General features: G+C 43.5%; 1 protein-coding gene across 1 annotated transcript in view; it reads left to right on the forward strand.

The window, feature by feature from the left end:
* Nucleotides 1–7,918: 7,918 nt before the first annotated feature.
* Nucleotides 7,919–19,176, forward strand: part of NEMP1 (nuclear envelope integral membrane protein 1) — a 16,045-nt gene continuing 4,787 nt past the window's right edge. The window contains exons 1-4 of the mRNA XM_007467797.1: nt 7,919–8,057; nt 15,734–15,858; nt 17,061–17,280; nt 18,649–18,721. Coding sequence (XP_007467859.1) covers nt 7,931–8,057; nt 15,734–15,858; nt 17,061–17,280; nt 18,649–18,721 — 545 coding nt within the window. The 5' untranslated portion in view covers nt 7,919–7,930. The remainder of the gene's footprint in view (nt 8,058–15,733; nt 15,859–17,060; nt 17,281–18,648; nt 18,722–19,176) is intronic.

Consider the following 19,176-nt stretch of genomic DNA (forward strand, 5'->3'; position numbering starts at 1 on the left):
GGGGTGGGAGGGGTACCCCGCCTTCCTCTGCTCCTGGGGAATTGTGTGGCAAGCCTGGGAGAGGGAAGATACCCTTTCTAGGGATGTCTATTAGGGCACTTAGCCCGCAAGAGTCTAGTGGAAGATGGGCAAGGGCCGGCTGCAGCCAACGTGGCTCCTTACAGAGTAGGAGGGAGGAGCTCCTTCAAGGAGCCTAGCCCCTCCCCGCAGCCCACCCCCCTCCCCGCTTTGTTTCTCCCAGCCCCATCTGGTTCCCATTACACTCCCGCCCACGCCTGGGAGGGCGGACGGGCGGAGGCTCTGAGCGCCCGGCCCTGTGGCTCTAGGCCCCGAGGAAATGAAGGGGGTTGGGGGGAGAGGCGGCGGGAAGCGAGCGGACTGGCCAGAAGCAAGGTTCCCCCTAGTCCGAAACCTCACCGCCGCCCGCCATTCCGCACTTCTGAGTGGGTGGCGTGGGCCAGGGCTGGTTATACATTCTGGCCTGGTGGGACCGTTAGGCCTCCGGTGGGAATAGGAGAGGAGGGGGTGCATCACTGGGGGGAATTTCGGTAGCCAAGATTCTCTTCTCCATGCCATTGAGCCCCAAACACGGGGGTGCGGAGTGATAGAAATCAGCTGAGCCCTCCGTCCCGAAACTGGAGGGTGCGGCTACACGGGGTCCCTTCGGGCGCACTCCCCGGGGGCACTCCCGACCCCTCTTAAGTGTGTGGGCGCCCCTCCCCCCTCTCTTCGGTTATTTTAGAGCCTTGGCTGCCAGCGGCTGGCCCCGGGTTTCCACGTGCCTCCGCCCTCCCTCTGCCCACGCTCCCCGTGACGCACATCCTCCGCCCACGCAGCCTTTGCTCGAGGCGCCCCCCTCCCTCCCACCCAGGCCCCCTTGGGGTGGTGCTGAGCCCCCGGATCCAGAGGGAGACGCTGGCCCGCCCGGGGAAGAGGGCGGAATAGGGCGTGAAGCAAGGGGGCGGTAACCAACTGGGCTTATGGCAATTGGGTCCCGGCCCAGGAAAGAGAACGGAGCAGGAGCCAATTCTGGGGCCTCAGCTCCACGGTACTGGGGCCGGTACTAGGCCAGAGAGGGACGAAGAGAGAACAATCCCACGCACTGGGCCAGCCCACTCCCCTAGGGGTCGGAAGGAATCTGTTTGGGTGCGAACGTGTATCTGAGAGTGAAACTCCCAATTGTTTGTATCTTTGTTTCTCAGGGTTGTCGTGAGGTTCAAATGAGAGGGTGTATATGAAAACTTTGTAAATTGTGAAATGTTAATAAGCAGATTTAAGACGCTATTGCCAGTTTGTGCCTCTGTACCCTGAGATGATGTATTTATACGTTTCTTTACATCTAGTTGTGTGTGTCTCTGTCTCTCTCTAGGTTTGTGAGCCCCTCTGTGGATTTAAAAATATGTACATTTAAAAAATCATTGACTTATCAAGCCCCACCAGAGGCCGAGACGCCCCCGCAGCCGGAGCTGCTGAGATGTCTGTTCTTCGCTTCCCTCCCACTCCTACCACCTCCAACTCCCCTCCTACTCCCTTCCGTTGACAACAAGGAATTTCCAGCCTTTAGCAGCAAATGGAGAGAAACAGAGACAAAGAGACCAAGACTATGAGGAGCTACGGAAAAACAATAAAGATAACAGACGGGGGGGGGGCTGACAAAAAGGGGGGGCGGCAAATTAAAAATCTTAATTTCTTCTTTTTCTTCTTGAGCCCCGTTTTCCCCAGTGTGGCTCAAGCCCACTTCCCTACGTGACTCACCTGCTTCCCTCCCCTCTCCTTCCACGTCGGTGTTCTCAGAGGCTCACAGAGCTGAGCAACGGATCCCATTTAATCAAGGATTAGTTTAATGCTACACTGATCGCTTCCAGGAAGGGAAACGATCCTCAGTCCCCATTTTCCAAGAACAGAGGAAAAGATTGTGAAGAAAGTGGGTGGAAGAGGAGTGAAGAAATTGCCAACCAGAGGGATTGTCATTCCTAGGCATGAGTAGATTTTCATCCAGCAGATTGCACTGCTCACTGACCCCCCCACCCCAAGTTTTCACCAGACCAAATCCAGCTCATACAGCAAGATCTGGCTCAAATGTCACCTTCCTGGTCCCTCTCCTTCTTGTACCTCCTCTAGGCAGAGTTAATTCCTCCCATCCCTCAGTGGCCCCATGGCTCTTTGTATACATTTCAATTATAGTTGCTTGTTTCACCTTTAGCCTGGGACCTCTCCTAATCTGGTCTCTGGTGGGCCCTCTGAAATGAGTGAGTTGATGATGCTATTTCCAGGCCTGAGCAGCTTTGAAAAGGGCAATTGACACAGATTTTACTCCAGAGGGGGCTGAACCTGGGCAGAACTCTTCAAGTGGAGACGATTGTTTTCCATGTCTCCTTCCTTTAAGCTTAAAGTTTCCAGTGGGTCTCGCAAGTCTGGTTCCTTGGCCTTCTAAAATGTCCACTAGTCTGGTAAATTAATTCATACCTGGGTGCTAAAGGTAAAACTGAAATCCTTGCTGGTAACAGAAAAATATGAATCTAAAGTAATGATCCTCTTTTTTTTCCTCCTTCGTTAACACGTTAGAATTGTAGTCTTCGAAGGAGTACATCTTGCCAGAGATGCTTCATGTCTCAAAGACAAATAATCCTGACTTCTGCCTTTAAGGAACTCATAGACTAGTAGGGGAGGTAGACGCGATTACAATGTACTGCCATAATAGGGGTACAAACAATGGTAGAAGTATAGGGGGCAAGTGATGTCTTCTGCTTGGAGTTGTGAGGGACTGGTTTAAACAGGCATCCAAAGGAGGTGATGATGCAGCCTAGGATTTTGAAGTGTAAATAGATTTCCAGGAAGAAGGGACAGTCAAATCAGAGAGAGCAGAATTTAAATTTACGTGGAAGTATGAAACAGAATGATATGTTTGAGAACCTAGAAATTGTTCTAGGTTCTAGAGCCCAGGGAGGTGTACAAGGCCATTTCATTAAGAATATTAGAGACGAGTGCTTCTCAAACTATAGTAAAGGACCAATTTTTAAAACAATTTCCAGGGACTTCCCTGGTGGCACAGTGGTTAGGAATCCTCCTGCCAGTGCAGAGGACATGGGTTCGATCCCTGGTCCGGGAAGATCCCACATGCTGTGGAGCAACTAAGCTCGTGTGCCACAACTACTGAGCCTGCACTCTAGAGCCCGCGAGCCACAACTACTGAGCCGGAGTGCCACAACTACTGAAGCCCGTGCTCTCAGCAAGAGAAGCCACCCAATGAGAAGCCCAGGAACCGCAACGAAGAGTAGCCCCCGCTCTCAGCAACTAGAGAAAAGCCCGCGCGCAGCAACAAAGACCCAAGGCAGCCAAAAATTTAAAAAAATAATAAATAAATAAAAATTTATTTAAAAAAACCCCAACAATTTCCAATCACGGTAGAGTCCACTACTCTATAAAATACACTAAAAGTGAATTATTAGAAAAAAATGAAATAAAATCCCATTTTTATTAAATTCAATAAATATAAAATTTCTCTGTCAAATTCCTATCAAAGTTTCTAAATGCCTACACTTAATTTCTGAAATTGTTTCATTGCAGATTGGTCACAAACTTTGAGTAGCACTGTTGCAGTTAAAATTTGTTTATGTTTTAGGTCATATAAGGGCAGTGGACTTCATCACAGGAGATACCATGGAAAAATAAAGACTTGGTAACATGGGAGTGACATGGTCAGATATGCATTTAGGAGTAGTGTAGAGGAAGGGTTTTATGGCTGCAAAAACAGCAAGGAGGCCAGCTTGAAGGAAACTAAAGTGGTCCAAGAGAGCAATGGCAAGGTGCTAGACTAAATCACTGGCGTGGGATGGAGAGGAAAGGACAGATTCAAAGGATAGTCAGCAGGTAAAATCAATAGGACTTGATGATTGGCTAAAGGGTTGGGGGAAGAGAAGAGTTTAGGGTGATTCTTGGGCTTCTAGCTTGGGTTATTGAGTGAATGGAATGGAGCATCTTCAAATATTTACCATCTGCAGTTTTTTTCCTAAATTGAGAAAGTTATGAAAACCAAAATTTTTCATTTCTCATTTGACCACAGAACCTAATCTGACCTGAACTTATTTTGTAGCAGACCACCTAAACTTACATGAGGTTATTTATAGTTTCATTTATCCCACTTTCATTTATACCAATGTGGATCTTCATATCTCTTATTGCAGAAATATTAATTTGTTTATGAGGTGCTGTCCCCGACCCCATTAGGATTGCTGCCTTATATATTGTATATGTATCATATTACATTTCTAAAATCCAAAATTCTGAAACACATTTACTATCCAGATTTTCCACCCCATTTACTCATCAGTCTTGGCCTGAGTTCTTTTGGCTATTTGCATAAATCAGATCCACCTGCAGGTAATGAATAATCATTGCATTGTGTGCTATGGAGTCTGAAGATGATTCTCAAAGTGTTTTGAGCAGTGTCATTATTAAAACAAGGCTAAAAGCTTCTTGAGTGTCTACCTGGAAGTGACAGAACTCATTTGGATGATAAGGTGTGATGTGTTTATGGACAACCAGTCTCTTTATTGTACACTTTGTTTACACATTTGAACAGTCAGTGGCAGTCCAGTGGTTAGGACTCAGTGCTTTCACTGCCAGATCCCAGGTTCAGTCCCGGTGGGGGAACTAAGATCCCGCAAGCCACGCAGCACAGCCAAAACCAAAACCAAAACAAACCAAAACAAAAAACAGTGGTCAGTGATCCTCTGGAATTAGTTCCCCTGTTCTCTGGACTTTGTTCAAAACCAAAGAGCAAGCTCTGAATGCTGAGAATTTGGGGCCTGGTGGAAAATGAAGTGTGTGTATGGGTGTGGCTGTGGCTGTGGCTGTGGGTGGGTGTGTGGGTGTATAAATTATTTTTTAAAACAGTTTTAGACTTGCAGAAAAATTGAGAAGATAGTACAGAGAGTTCCCATGTACCCCACATCCAGTTTCCACTATTATTATCATATATTAGTAGGGTGCATTTGCTACCTTAATGAACCAGTGTTGATACATTGTTATTATTATTATTATTAATTTATTTTGCGTTATGCAGGCCTCTCACTGTTGTGGCCTCTCCCGTTGCAGAGCACAGGCTCCGGACGCGCAGGCTCAGCGGCCATGGCTCATGGGCCTAGTTGCTCCGCGGCATGTGGGATTTTCCTGCACTAGGGCACGAACCCGTGTCCCCTGCATCGCAGACGGACTCTCAACCACTGCACCACCGGGGAAGCACCACCATTATTATCATTTTTAATTATTTATTTTATTTATTTACTTTTGGCTGCGTTGGGTCTTTGTTGCTGCGTTCAGGCTTTCTCTAGTTGCAGCAAGCGGGGGCTACTCTTTGTTGCGGTGCGCAGGCTTCTCATTGCGGTGGCTTCTCTTGTGGAGCACGGGCTCTAGGCGTGCGGGCTTCAGTAGTTGTGGCACATAGGCTCAGTAGTTGTGGCTCACGGGCTCTAGAGCGCAGGCTCAGTAGTCTTGGCACACGGGCTTAGTTGCTCTGTGGCCTGTAGGACCTTCCCGGAGCAAGGCTCGAACCCGTGTCCTCTGCACTGGCAGGCGGATTCTTAACCACTGTGCCACCAGGGAAGTTCCTGATACATTATTATTAACTAAAAGTCTATAGTTTACTAAGATTTCCGTAGTTTTTACTTAATTTTTTTCTGTTCCAGGATCCCATACATGATACCGTATTACATTTGGTTTCCATGTCTCCTTAGGCTCCTCTTGGCTGTTAGTGTCTCAGATTTTCCTTGTTTACGATGACCATGAGGCGTACTGGTCAGGTATTTTGTAGGTTGCCTCTCTGTTTTTTTGGGCCGTGCCTCACACAGCTTGCGGGATCTTAGTTCCCCACCCAGGGATTGAACTCCTGTCCTCAGCAGTGGAAGCGCCGAATCCTAACCACTGGACCGCCAGGGAATTCCCTAGGTTGCCTCTTTATTTGAATTTTTTTAATGTTTATCTCATACTTAGATTAGTTTTAGGGATTATGGGGAGGAAAACCACAGAAATACAATTTTCTTCATACAATATCAAGGGTACATAGTAGCAACGAGCTTAATTTTTGTTGATAACTGACCTCTTTAGGTCAGCTAGGGGAGTGTGTGGTGTATGTATATGAGAGACATAGGATGACCACTGCAGCCAGGGGTGGCCTTGACTTTTCTGAGGATGAAATTTCTTCTCTTGCCCATGGCTCAGCCCCATTTTGACTCTTAAAAAAATCCTTTGTTTTGAAAGCTTGAACCTTCCCCAGCGGTAACCTCCTTCCATGACTTCCTCCTTAACTCACTAGCCTCCATTATCTCTAGTATTCCTATCCACCACTATCAGATCCTCTAAAAAATAAGATGCTTCAATTTCGACTAACATTTACTGAACACCTGTTATGTGCTAGGCATTCTGCTAGGCCCTCACTGTGTAAGTCATTTAATGGGAAGTGCCTGATGCATAGAAAGAACCCAGGCTTTGGGGTAAGACTTGGGTTGGAACCACAGCCCAGCCCAACGAACTATGCAATCTTAGGCAGGTTCCTTTGCCTGTCTTAGCCTTGGCTTCTTCATAAATGAAGCTATTTATCTCACAGGATGTTGTGAGGAATAAAAAAGTTTCTCTTGGTATTCACATGTATTTTGCTTCCAACAAAAACTACCCTATGACTACATTTTAAAATTTATTTATTTTGGCTGTGTTGGGTCTTCGTTGCTGCGCGGGCTTTCTCTAATTGTGGCAAGCGGGGGCTACTCTTTTTTTTTTTTTAAGAAACTGCTTTTTATTTATTTATTTATTTTTGGCTGTGTTGGGTCTTCGTTTCTGTGCAAGGGCTTTCTCTAGTTGCGGCAAGTGGGGGCCACTCTTCATCGCGGTACGAGGGCCTTTCACTGTCGCGGCCTCTCTTGTTGCGGGGCACAGGCTCCAGACGTGCAGGCTCAGTAGTTGTGGCTCACGGGCCTAGTTGCTCCGCGGCATGTGGGATCTTCCCAGAGCAGGGCTCGAACCTGTGTCCCCTGCATTGGCAGGCAGATTCTCAACCACTGCGCCACCAGGGAAGCCCACGGGGGCTACTCTTCATTGAAGTGCGCGGGCTTCTCATTACGGTGGCTTCTCTTAGCTGCAGAGCACGGGCTCTAGGCACGTGGGCTTCAGTAGTTGCAGCATGTGGGTTCAGTAGTTGTGGCTCACAGGCTCTAGAGCACAGGCTCAGTAGTTGTGGCGCACGGGCTTAGTTGCTCCACGGCATATGGGATCTTCCCGGACCAGGGATCGAACCTGTGTTCCCTGAACCGGCAGGCGGATTCTCAACCACTGTGCCACCAGGGAAGCCCCGTATGACCACATTTTTAAACGTTAATGTTTATTCCTTATAAAACTGTCAACACAACTTTTTGTCACTTCCCTTCTAAATCATTTAGGATTTTGGAGGGCACAATGTCTTAAGTTTCCCACAGTGACAAGATCGTGGTGAAAAGGAAAGAAAGGAAACAGAGGGAACCTGAGCCAATTTCGATGGAAATATCAAGTTTGGTAAAAAAAGAGTTACAGTGAGAGGCCCGCGTACCGAAAAAAAGGGCTCGCCCATTTTGATTTTCTATTCGTTAAGCTTACCATCAATCGCGCCAGTTGTAAATAAACTGGAGACGGAAACATGTTGTTAAGGGGTGGGATCTTCCTGTCGCCATTGCTAATATGAGAACCAGTTTTCTAATAGGCTGAAGGCTGCTTCTTTCCGCCCTCGCGCATCAGTTGCTAAGAGGCGGGACTATAGGGTCCATAAAGGACTGAATGCTCGAAGCCCCGCCCGTCCGATTGGTTGGTAGGGGGCGGGTCTTGTAACGGATAGGCTGCTGGCCCTGCCAGTTCCGGGTTAGTTGCTTGTGAGAGGGACGTGAGGAGGAGGTGGCGTGAGGAGACCATGGCGGGAGGAATGAAAGTGGCGGTGTTATCTGCAGTTGGTGCCGGGCCCTGGAGCTGGGGGGCCGGGGGCGGTGGTGCAGTGCGACTGCTCCTGGTCCTCTCCGGCTGCTTGGTCTGTGGCTCAGGTACCGCCCGGCAGCAGCAGCCGAGGGAGCGGGTACCGAGGGGTTATATTTAGAAAAGTGGGGAGCGTCCCCAGAGCGTGGGCCGTTATTCTGATGGGCGTGGGCGTGGTGCGAAGGAAGAAGCTTCATCCTTGGCGAATGGGCGCCGGCACTGAGGGACCAGGGCCCTGGGGTGGCCTGCGGGAGCTACCCAGAGTGGGGAGGAGCTTGAAGCCCTTTTGGCGGAGACGGGGAGGCCTGCACTGGGTGAGAAGCGGTCCTGGGGGCTGCGTCCTGCTGCATGGGCCTCCTCGATTTTTTTTTTTTTTTTTTGTTATTCAAAGGAAGGTGACCCGAGGACCGAATGGACAGGCAGAGCTGCCACTGGGAAGGGAGCATACCGTTTATTCAGAAAATTAGCAACACCTGAGCGTATGCTGTCAGGGCTCGGCATGGGTGGCTGAACAGATAATTATAGTTCACTGAAATGCAGTGATCTCTTTCAGTATCTTACGCCCTTGTAAGATCCTGGCTCCAGCCGGCCCTATAGAACCGACCTGGAGCCGTTAAATTCCCGTTTCCAAAAACGCTAGTCAGCATCGAGTAGTTTTCTTTTGGAAATTTATTCATTCCTCAAGCAGACTTTCTTGATGCCTGCTACTGCATAATTGGCTCTGGACTGGGATGAAATTGTTTTCCTTTAACGCTCTAATTCAGAAGACCTACAGTGTGTTTGTAAAAAACCTCCTTCTACCCTTGTTAAATGCACAACAGAAAGATAAGCGATGTTTCCAAGCTTCCACTGGAGGGAGTAGAGACTCATGGGGCTAAGGAGAATCGTATCTTGTAAACACATATGCTCTCTCACCTTTCCGTCGTTTGCTGCCTGTCTCTTGCTGTCACTTATGATTATCCTTAGCTGCAGCTTTAAGGTTATCTCAGGATCCATAGAACTAGTTTCAAACTGCAGCGTCCTTCTGAAACGGTTTTTATAGGGAGAGGGGAGTAGGTAACCAAGAAGGTACTTTTCCAGGAGCAGGGCCCAGAGTAACATTTGAAGGGCTACATGTGATCTGAATGAACTTTGACCAGATGTTTAACCTTAGAGGCTGTGTATTGTGGAAATGAAAGAGAATATTTATATCAAAATGCTCCCACGTAGTCCGTGCTCAATCAGCAGGCTCAAAGTTTCTTTAATAAGGAGAGGAATGGGGACTTTTTGGCTTGGAGAAGGATAAACTTGGGATACGTGTTCTTTGTGGCCTAATAGATCATGTAGGTGGCAGCTACAAGGAGACAATCGTAATAGAGTAGAACTTTCTAAAAGTGGGAGCTACCTAAAGAGAGAATGGAGTACTTCAAAAGGCAGGGAGTTCTTTTAGACCATTTGGCAAGTACAATTAAGTATAAGGAAGTAGAAAATTCACTCACTGTTCATGCCATTCAGAGGCAGTCCGTTAAAGCACACTTTCTTCTGGTCTGTTTCCACGTGTTTTTAATTAAAATATATATTTTTGAATTGATAATATATTCATAAACCTGTCAGCACTTTAGTTCTCTTCCCTGGAGGCCACCAGTTGCTGCCAGAGATAGTTTTCTCATTTGGTTTTGTAGCATAAACCTTCTCCTATGTCATTTAAAATTCTTCATAAATGTTGTTTTTAGTTTCATCCTGTGGACAGATTTTTTTTTTTTAGGATGGATTCTCAGAAATGGATTTATTCAGTCAAAAGTGAAAATATATTTAAGACCCTTGAAACATCTTGCTAAAATATTTTTCTGAAAAGGTGTGCCGGTTTATACGATTATCAGCTATATTTGCTTGTGACCCATACCCTTGCCAGCATTGGATATTCCAGACAGAAACACCTTTGCTAATTTGATAGATTGAAAGTGGCATCTTAATTTACTTTGCATTTCTTGCGTTATTTGTGAAGAAGCATCTTTCAAATATTAATTAGTTATTTAATTTTCTGTTTAGAGTTTACATTTTTTGGAGAGTGTGTCCTTTGCTCTTGGCCTATTTATTGTGATTACTGTTTATTGGGATGTTTGTGTACTTTTAAAATCAGCTGATGAACTTTTTAATATATTAAGGATGTATATTTTTATAATCTATTTGTTTATTATTTATTACAGAACTTTAATTTGTTTGCCCCCTTTATCTTTTTAAATAGAAGATTTATATTTTTTATGTGATCACTTGATTTTATTCTTTAGATTTATTTCCATTGCTTTTGTACTTGAAGAGTCCTCCAAAATTAAATTTTTATATATATTTTGTGGTACAATTTAATTATTTTTCATTTTACTTTTTAATCAGCGGTTAATGTTAGTATTTGGTGTGAGGTGAGTATCTAGATAGATTTTATTTTCCAAATAACCAGACAGTTGTACCAGCATCGCATTGAATAATCCTTTGCTAAGCCCACTAATTTAAGATGCTAGTTTTTTGTTTGTTTGTTTGTTTTTGCGGTACACGGGCCTCTCACTGTTGTGGCCTCTCCCGTTGCGGAGCACAGGCTCCGGATGCGCAGGCTCAGCGGCCATGGCTCACGGGCCCAGCCGCTCCGCGACATGTGGGATCTTCCCAGACCGGGGCACGAACCCGTGTCCCCTGCATCGGCAGACGGACTCTCAACCACTGCGCCACCAGGGAAGCCCAAGATACTAGTTTTTAAGAAGCATTTTCAGATGCTTTTAAGTATGAACTGGATTACCTCTTGACAGAAATGAATAGAAGCTATTTAAGAATTAGAAGAGGTGGTTTTTCGTAAATTTTTAGGGTCTTTTCTGGTCCTCACATACTATGAATCATTTTCATTACCTTCTACCAGTAGATGTTAAATGATCAGTGTTGTTGATTGATGAATATAAGTAAATATGAAGTTACTAACTTTTAAGTAGCTGGTTTATGGGCAAATACAATAAGCAAGTTGTGATTCACTAAATTCCAAGGAGGCATTTTCCAAGAAGAACTAGATCTTTGGGCTCAGAAGGCATTTTTTAAATGTTTAATTCATTCTGCTTTTTAACATGCTGGCTAACTCACTTTGGGGAGGGGAAGGAAAGTGTTGTGTCTGCCCTTTTGCTATGGGAAGCACAAGATTGTAACATGAGCATTTTGACAGCTTGTATATATTGAAGGTAATTGGTTTAGTTCTATGTTTTTCTAATAATTTAAGCTATAGCTGGAGTGGTGATTGTTTCCACAGATTATCCCCTTAGGCTGATTTGGTGTATTTTCCCTCTCAATGAATTTCCAAAGATATGACTGGCCAAGGTGCTGATTTCTGTAGGAGGTTACTGTTAGAGAGGTTTGTTTGTTTATTTACAGTGCTTTCCTTTGAATGGTGTGGAACTTGGGTAAAGGAAGAACTAGGTTTAAGAAAATGTTGCTTGTTAAATTATTTATTTATTTGTCCATGGGATCTTAGTTCCCTGACCAGGGATAGAACCTGTGCCCCCTACAGTGGAAGCACGGGAGTCCTAACCACTGGACCGCCAGGGAATTACCCCCAAAATGTTGCTTTTTATAAAAGTTTTATTTCTTTAGGAAAATGACATTGAAGAATTTTAAAATTGGTTTAAAAATACTGATGTCTTTTCTTGGCATTAACTTTTTCAAATCTCCTGTGCTATTGACATATTATTTGTATCTTACTACCTTCTTGAAAATAATAATGGGCTTAAAGAGATGTGTTATATTACTTGGTGCTGTGGGAGAGAAGGAGTTAATAAAGTGTGACTCTTGGGTTTTTTTAAATTTATTTGTAAATACACTAGTTTTAAGCTTCACATAATCTTACTCTCTTACAGTCTCCAGAAGAAAATAAACTCTTGATCCACATTTGTGAGTGGGTGTTCTTTCAGTATATTTGGGCTTGCTAGTGAAACAAATGTCAATAGGATTTTGAAAGGGTTTCATTTTATGAAAAATAGGCTTGGAGGAAATCCAAATTACTATTGAATTAAACCCTAGTGAGAGATTGATAGATGAGGTTCAGGACATACTACAAAATATGGCACCTTGGCATATTGAATATTTTAAGCTGAGGGAGTTTGAGAAAACAGCAAAGCTGAAAAGTCACTCTGACCTCCCGCACTTTGCCCTCCTTCCTTGAAATAGGCCATAAAATCCTCATGTGAGAGGTGTCCTCCCTATACCTGGAGGAAAGGAGCATCCTTATCTTTGAAGACAAAGGGGCATGAAGAAGAATACTAATGAACAGGCCTTGCTCAGTTTCCCCCAGTTTACTACACTTACCTCATACTCAACCTATCGTTCCTCTGCGAATGTCCACTTTTCGTCAAACCTAGCGTAAAAGTACGTGGGTCTCTTTCTTTGGGTCTTTATTTCGTTAGAGGTTTTCATGTCACATGAAAGATATGAAATAAATTTGTATGCTTTTCTCCTATTAATATGTCTTTGTCAGTTTAATTTTTGGACCCAGCCAGGGACCCAAGACGGTCAAGGAAAACTTTTCCTCCCTTACAATATCAAGACTGAATTTTAAAATATTGAGATATAATTCACATACCATAAAATCCACCCTTTCATTGGTCTTCAGTATACAGTTGATCCTTGAACAACACGGATTTGAACTGCATGGGTCCACTTATACGTGGATTTTTATTTTCAATAAATACATACTATAGTACTACCTGATCTTTGGTTGGTTGAATCCACAGATGCGGAACTGTGGATCCAGAGGGCTAACTAAAGTTATACGCTGATGTTTGACTGAGCAGAGAGGTGGCATCCCTAACCATGGTTGTTCATGGGGCAGCTGTATTCACAGTATTGTGCAACCATCACCACTGACTAATGACAGATTTTTAAAATAGATTTCATTTATTTATTTTTATTTATTGGCTGCGTTGGGTCTTCCCTTGCTGTGCGCAGACTTTCTCTAGCTGCTGCGAGTGGGGGCTACTCTTTATTGCGGTGCGAGGGCTTATTGTGGAGGCTTCTCGTTGCGGAGCATGGGCTCTAGGCACGCAGGCTTCGGTAGTTGTGGCACACGGGCTTAGTTGCTCCACAGCATGTGGGATCTTCCAGGACCAGGGCTCGAACCTGTGTCCCCTGCATTGGCAGGCAGATTCTTAACTACTGCAGCACCAGGGATCCCCAGAATATTTTTATTACTCCAAAATGAGGCCCCATACCCCTTAAAGGTCTCTCCCCATTCCCTTCTCCTCCTAGCCCCTGACAACCACTAATCTACTTTTTGCGGATTTGCTTATTCTGGATATTTATATAAATGGAATCATTTAATATGTGGACTTTTTCTTGACTGGCTTTCATTCAACATAAAGTTTTTAAGGTTCATGTTGTAGTATGTATCAGTACTTTTTATGGCTGAATAATATTCCATTGTATCAATAATACCACATTTTGCTTATCCGTTGATCAGCTGATGGACATTTGGGGTGTTTCCACCTTTTGGTTTTTATGGATATTGCTGCAGTGAACATTTGTGTACAGGTTTCGGTGTGAACATGTTTTCACTTCTCTTGGGTGTATACATAGGAGTGGAATTGCTGTGTCATGTAATAATTGTGTTTTAGTTTTTGGGGAACTGCCAAGCTGTTTTCCAGAGAGACGGTACCATTTTACATTCCCACCAGCAACGTATGAGGGTTCCAGTTTCTGCACATCCTTGCCAACACGTGGTTATTGTCCTCTTTTTGATTATAGCCATCCTAATGAATGTGAAGTGGTATTTCATTGTGGTTTTGACTTGCATTTCCATAATGGCTAATTATGTTGACTCTCTTTTCATTGTGCTTATTGGCCATTTGTATATCTTCTTTGGAGAAATGTCTATTCAAATCCTTTATGCATTCTAAAAATTGGGTTATTTCTCTTTTTATTGTTGAATTGTAGTAGTTCTTTATATATTCTGTATATTAGACCCTTATCAGATATATGATTTGCAAGTATTTCCTCCCACTTTGTGGGTCATCTTTTCACTTTCTTGATAGTGGCCATTGAAACACAAAAGTTTAAAATTTTTGAAACCATTGTCAAATCCAAGGTCACAAAGGTTTACATACCTTTTTTCTTCTTCTAAGAGTTTTTTAGTTTTTGTTCTTAACAATTAGGTTTTTTGTTTTGTTTTGTTTTGTTTGCTGTACGCAGGCCTCTCACTGTTGTGGCCTCTCCCGTTGCGGAGCACAAGCTCCGGGCCTCAGGCTCAGCGGCCATGGCTCATGGGCCCAGCTGCTCCACGGCATGTGGGATCTTCCTGGACCGGGGCACGAACCCATGTCCCCTGCATCGGCAGGCGGACTCTCAACCACTGCACCACCAGGGAAGCCCAACATATAGGTTTAAGACCGAATTTAACTTCAAAAGTAGTCTGAGCTTCACTCTAAAACCATTTTTTTTTTTTTTTGGAATTTTGCCTTTTTTTTTTTAAATTTAATTAATTAATTTATTTATTTATGGCTGTGTTGGCTCTTCATTTCTGTGCGAGGGCTTTCTCTAGTTGCGGCAAGCGGGGGGCCATTCTTCATCGCGGTGCCCCGACCTCTCACTATCGCGGCCTCTCATTGCAGAGCACAGGCTCCAGACGCGCAGGCTCAGTAATTGTGGCTCACGGGGCTAGTTGCTCTGCGGCATGCAGGATCCTCCCAGACCAGGGCTCGAACCTGTGTCCCCTGCATTGGCAGTCAGATTCTCAACCACTGCACCACCAGGGAAGCCCTCTAAAACCATTTTGAACTGATGGGTGTCGTTGCCTTTTTTGTGTGTGTAACTTAGGCTTTCTAAGGTTTGTTTGAGGTTTTTGTGTTTTGGGGTGTTTTGTTTATTTAAATCTACCTACCTTTATACTAAGAACCAAAGAGTTAACTAAATTTCCCCTTAGAGTGGCACTAAATGTGTTGGTAAGTACAGTGTAGAGCAAGGAAGAAGATACTGAAATGTTTTGTGGTAAAGAAGGTAACTTGTGCAAACTTGGGTGGGAAGATATGATAATGGTCACTTGTAAACGTTAAATTAGCTGAGATTGAATATAAATTCCTCAGGGGAGATCTGTTTTGGTAAAATCAGAGGGACTGCCTATGTTCATTGGCTGCTCTTAAAACTTGAATGAAACAAAACAGCTGGAAAAATGCAACTTTGCAGTCTTTTAGTATCTGCTAAAAGTACTCTAAATACAAAAAATGTTGCTAATTCTGTTCATCCTATTCAGGATATGGATAGAGAAAGTCACCAGATGGGGTTACTTTAGCTATGTCTTTATAAGAGAAACAGGACCTGGGTGTGAATCTCAGTTAAGCTATTTACTAGCTGTGTGACTTTGGACAAATTACTTAATCTTTCCTAAACATCATTTTCCTCATTTGTAAAATGGGGTTTATGAGAGTGCCAACCTCACAGCATTGTTGGGAGGGTTAAATGAGACAGACAACATACTGTCTGTCTTAATAAACACATAATAGTGGCTTTTATTATTACTTATCCTGGATTAGTGACTATTTGTAACATTTAAATAATTACATTTGGCAGAAATAAGATTGCCTTATTTCTTCTCTCATCTCAGTTTTCTTCTTTGTGTCTTAGTCGCTGGTATTTTTAACCCCAGCTTTAAGAAAGTGGTCAGTTTAATTCTTTTTATGAAATGAGTCATAGTTACTAGCTTGTTCTGTTATTATACTTAATTGTTATTTTCTTTCTTTGCATAAAGCCGGAATTGATTTAAACGTGGTCATGCTTCAGGAATCCAAAGTTTATTATATGAATACCAGTCAACAATCCTGTTATAAAAATGTGCTTATCCCAAAGTGGCATGATATATGGACACAGATACAGGTAATGATTTGGAGGCTTCTGGCAGGGGCAGTTTCTGTGAATATCTGTCTGTCTGTGATTAGTGAGTACATTGACACTTTCTTCCCTTCTCACATGCAGTTAAAAAAAAAAAAAAAAAAATATATATATATATATATATATGTGTGTGTATGTGTGTGTGTATGTATAAAATTAACAATCTTGATAAGATTATGATTATTTTTAATCTCATCAGTATTTTCATCAGTAAAGCATTTATGCCTATTTTGTGTTCCTCTCTCTGTTTCTTTAAGTGGCCTGAGATAAACTTCCTTCCTCCTTTTCCCCAAGAGACTACTTCCTTCTCTTCCCCTCACTCCTTTTACACTCATACACACACACACACACAAAGACCTCTCTTTCTTTTTAAAGGTCTTAGGCCTTCTTTGGGCTGGAAACTGTTGCGTGCCTATCAGGATGTAAACTCTCACCTTGCTGCTCCTATTCTATTTTGATTCTGCGCAAGGTGTTGCATAAATGCCCTGAGCTGAAGTTTCCCCTTGATAGAATGACTTTGGTCTCATTTATTTCATAACATTGTTGAGCCAGAGTGCCTGGCTGTAATGATTGAACAAAATGAGTCCTTGGAAATGTTTCTGCTGCTATAAGCATAGTTACTGATTAGGGATTTGTTCACATCAAAAACATAAGGTGGGCTCGTGGTTTTTTTTAAAAAATTCTCTTTTTTCATTGTCTGATATAAAGATCATATTCCATCTGGAGCACATTATAACCAGCGTTTACCCATAATCAGTGATTTGTGACAAAGCGTTGAACTTTTCAGCTTGTCATTATGGGAAACATTTTTGGTGCTGTTTATGCCTGGCAGTTTTCTTAATATTCTAGACCCTTGCTTTGCATGATCTCTCATAAATAGCTGTATTGGTAACTCTTTCAGCTTGGAAGTCTTTTTTTCCCCATATGTTCTGGCCTAATACTAGATTCAGATCATGTTAACAATAAAACATTCTAACAGCTGCCTCTCTGTACCATGTACAGTTTTATTTGCCCAGTTATCTTTTAGCTGCTGTATCTCTGTATTTCTCATAAGCCTGTGGAAAGCTGGTGCCATTATTGATTTAGTTATTTACTCTAAAGGTTTGTTGTTTTTTTTAAAATTATATTTGTGAAATTTTTAAATGCCTACTTTCTTCTTTCTCATCCTGATTTTACTTGTGTTACAGATTCGGGTAAATAGTTCCAAACTGGTCCGAGTCACCCAGGTGGAGAATGAGGAGAAACTGAAGGAGCTAGAGCAGTTTAGTATCTGGAACTTTTTTTCCTCCTTTTTAAAAGAGAAATTGAATGACACCTATGTTAACGTGGGTCTATACAGCACAAAAACCTGCCTCAAAGTTGAGATTATAGAGGAAGACACCAAGTACAGTGTCACTGTGACCCGGAGTAAGTCTTACCTCTGTTTTTCTGATGGATTCTATGGTGAGAAGGGACTGAGCTTTCGAGGGTGTAATTAGTGAGAAAAGTCAGCCCAAGACAGCTCCATTTTGGTTCTGATTATAACCTGAATATACCACTGCTCCAAACAGTTCAGAGAGCCTCCACCCCTCATAAAAACCCTTTAGGCCTAGATTTGAGACTTTACCATAAGTCACTCTGAGTACTTCCTTACCTGGAATTGTGAAGACTTGTATTTCTAATACTTCCAATGGCTCTAAGCTGATATGCCTAGTATTCTTCAGAGTAAGATAGATGTATTCCTGTCTTCTGGGCACTTATAGACAAAGATAGATGTCTTGAAATGTACAGGTCTACATTTGAAGACATGAATGGTTAACAATAAAAACTGAGGAAGGGTAGAACTGAATACCTCACAAACAAAAGAATATATGTGGAACCATAAATAGATATGAAGATCACTGCAGTTTCAGGCTTATTCAGTCTAATTGGGAGTTTTCCCTTCTCTGAATGTGTCTGAGAAAGTTTCACAGAAGAGGTGGATCATTATCCTGTTGGATTCTCTGTGACTTTTTGGTCTCTCCTTGGTAACTACTGTCTTAGGAGAGTAATGTTGTAAGTAGTGGAAATGTTCCTGGGTTTTGCTACGAAATACGTTGTGCTCTTCTAACTGTCCTAGGGTTCCACAGTTCTTTGGTTGAACAGGATCAGCCTGTTTTTTGGTGTTCCTTTTGCATTTACTGATCCCTCTCACTCCTGTTCTGTTTGTGGACTTCCCCTAGACTCAGAGCTCTTGAATGTGAAAGCTGTGGGAGTGTCTGGTATGCCAGTAAGGGGTCTATGCTTGGGCCCCCTGGTCCTGGGCGAGATGTGTTTGAGTGTAGGCTTTTCCAACACAGTGCTTGTGTAGTGAAGTAGGTGGTGGTGTTGGTCAAGCAGAGACCAACAGTTAGAGAACAGCAGAGGGCCCTGACCCCAAGTTCTGGGCTAATCTGAATCCGAGCTTGTGTGACTTAAGGCCCGAAAACCAGAGTGGTGGAGACCCCTTGTGGGCGACTGCATGAAGTGCTGATGGCACTATGGCTCCATCCAAAGCAAAGCTTAGCTTCTTTTAGCCTTAGCTTAGTAGCCAAAATAAAAATAAACTCTTGAGGGAAGTACAGGTTAGACAGAGACCTAATTATACTTTCTCTTTGGAAGGGTGCCCAGGCTTTGTGTGGAATTTAAAATGCTGTTTAGGTGGGCTGTTTGCATATATTTTATTAGCTGACCAATGATGCCAACATTGTCTTTTATTCTGTAATGCCTTAAATTGTTTTGTTCCCCTATTAAGCAGAAGTCTTTTATTTATTTCAGGATTTGACCCCAAACTCTTCCTCATTTTTCTCCTTGGACTTATTCTATTTTTTTGTGGTGACTTGCTGAGCAGGTAGGTTCCAAGGCTAGAGGGCAGAATGAGGAGGCTCAGACCTACCCTGCTCGACTTTTTTTTTTAATTCATTCTTGGCTGCATTGGGTCTTCATTGCTGCGCACGGGCTTTCTCTAGTTGCAGCGAGTGGGGACTACTCTTCGTCGCAGTGCGCGGGCTTCTCACTTTGGGGGCTTCTCTTGTTGCAGAGCACGGGCTCTAGGCGTGTGGGCTTCAGTAGTTGTGGCACATGGGCTCAGTAGTCATGGCTCGCGGGCTCTAGAGCAAGGCTCAGTAGTTGTGGCACACAGGCTTAGTTGCTCTGTGGTATGTGGGATCTTCCCAGACCAGGGCTCAAACCCATGTCCCCTGCATTGGCAAGCAGATTCTTTTTTTTTTTTTTTTTTTTCCTTGCGTTATGCGGGCCTCTCACTGTTGTGGCCTTTCCCATTTGCGGAGGCCAGGCTCCCGGCGC

This window comes from Lipotes vexillifer, unplaced genomic scaffold (assembly GCF_000442215.2).
Source record: "Lipotes vexillifer unplaced genomic scaffold, Lipotes_vexillifer_v1.1 scaffold387, whole genome shotgun sequence".
Classification (NCBI taxonomy): Eukaryota; Metazoa; Chordata; class Mammalia; order Artiodactyla; family Lipotidae; genus Lipotes; species Lipotes vexillifer.